The sequence below is a fragment of the Austrofundulus limnaeus genome, unplaced genomic scaffold (assembly GCF_001266775.1).
Source record: "Austrofundulus limnaeus strain Quisiro unplaced genomic scaffold, Austrofundulus_limnaeus-1.0 Scaffold501, whole genome shotgun sequence".
NCBI lineage: Eukaryota > Metazoa > Chordata > Actinopteri > Cyprinodontiformes > Rivulidae > Austrofundulus > Austrofundulus limnaeus.
In genome coordinates, this window is record NW_013952903.1 from 38,334 (window position 1) to 40,142 (window position 1,809).

The following is a 1,809-nucleotide window of genomic DNA, read 5'->3' on the forward strand; positions in this document are numbered from 1 at the left end:
GTTTTATTTTGAAGGTATTCTCAGTTACCGTAATACGCCGTGTAGTCGCTTGTTCTGTTTACCTGAAGTGTGACGTCAGCGCTCAGAGCAGAAGTTCAGTTTCTGGGTAATTCCCGCCCCCTGCTCATGTAAACTAAGAGGAAGTAAAGAAACAAAACTTCAGCTTCTGTTGGAAACAACGGGCCGACATGTTAGTGACTCTGTCAGCTCTCATTCTGACCGTTTCAGCTTTTATCAGAGGTAATAATGTTGTTTATTCTACAATAATCAGGTTAATGTTGGTTTATTCTACAATAATCAGGGTTAATGTTGGTTTATTCTACAATAATCAGGTTAATGTTGGTTTATTCTACAATAATCATGGTTAACGTTGGTTTATTCTACAATAATCAGGTTAATGTTGGTTTATTCTACAATAATCAGGGTTAATGTTGGTTTGTTCTACAATAATCAGGGTTAATGTTGTTTATTCTACAATAATCAGGTTAATGTTGGTTTGTTCTACAATAATCAGGGTTAATGTTGGTTTATTCTACAATAATCAGGGTTAATATTGGTTTATTGTACAATAATCAGGGTTAATGTTGGTTTGTTCTACAATAATCAGGGTTAATGTTGGTTTGTTCTACAATAATCAGGGTTAATGGTAAATCTTTGTTTTGAAATAAGTCATTTGGACCTGACCCTCCTGGATCTGGGTCTGGGTCCAGTCTGACCTGTGTACTTATATATATATATAAGAAAGATTTGGACCTAACTTTGGTCTTGAAACTGGACTTTGCAGTGGTATCAGGAGTCCTTGACGGTCCCACCAATGTCGTGCTGAGCTCAAAGAACCTGGATCTGGTTCTTAGGTGGGATCCACCAAATGGAGCCCCCAGTGGACTTATCTACACCGCAGAGTTCAGGTGAGTTCTGAGCTGGACCTCTAGTCTTCAGGATTCATCCAATCCTAAATTTATAAAAACTAGAACGGTTCAGCAGGAACAGTACTAACATGGAATTTGAAAACTGTTTGGGGGTGAAAGGGGCGGGTCTAAGAACATGAAGGGGGCGGACCTAAGAACCATATTTACTAAATGAAGATGAAGAGAATCTGCTTAAACTTCATGAGTCCAGAGAAGAACTAGTCCTGCTTTTGTCCATCTTTCCAAGCTGAAGGTCTGATGTTGGTTCTGTGTTTCAGAAGCTCCATCTCAGCCTACAGAGAAGGTTGTGTGAACATCTCCGTTCCTCAGTGTGACCTGACCTCCTTCAAAACAAGCGTGTATGGGACCTACATAGGAAGGGTCCGGGCCCTGCTGGGGTCTGAGAGCTCAGCCTGGGTGGACAGCAACCACATCATGCCCGACAAAGACAGTAAGTCCACTCATCTGGTCCACCCAAGACTCATGTCCCCACAGGTCCGCTACAGCTCTCTGCTGCTGGCTTTGAGCTAATGTTGTGTTCTGCAGTTTCCAATTTTATTCTGTTTCGGTTCTTCAGCCATCATCGGTCCCCCCAACGTGACGGTTCTGTCCCACGGTCGGACCCTGGATGTTAGTATCACAGATCCAAAGTTCCACAGCTCGTCCCTGAGGGACGTGTACAACTCAGCCTCCTACAAGGTCACCTACTGGAAGAAAGGACAGAAAGACAAGGTGACATATCCTGAATACTGCTTAGGGACGGGACTGGTTTCAGTCCAGAACTGGGTACACCTCGGTCAGGTAGTTCAGTCCAGAACTGGGTACACCTCGGTCAGGTAGTTCAGTCCAGAACTGGGTACACCTCGGTCAGGTAGTTCAGTCCAGAACTGGGTACACCTCG

At 43.7% G+C, this 1,809-nt stretch overlaps 1 protein-coding gene across 1 annotated transcript in view; it reads left to right on the forward strand.

Moving 5' to 3' along the window:
* The first annotated feature begins 117 nt into the window (after positions 1–117).
* Positions 118–1,809, forward strand: part of LOC106530222 (interleukin-10 receptor subunit beta) — a 4,684-nt gene continuing 2,992 nt past the window's right edge. The window contains exons 1-4 of the mRNA XM_014025805.1: positions 118–240; positions 785–908; positions 1,187–1,359; positions 1,486–1,640. Coding sequence (XP_013881259.1) covers positions 189–240; positions 785–908; positions 1,187–1,359; positions 1,486–1,640 — 504 coding nt within the window. The 5' untranslated portion in view covers positions 118–188. The remainder of the gene's footprint in view (positions 241–784; positions 909–1,186; positions 1,360–1,485; positions 1,641–1,809) is intronic.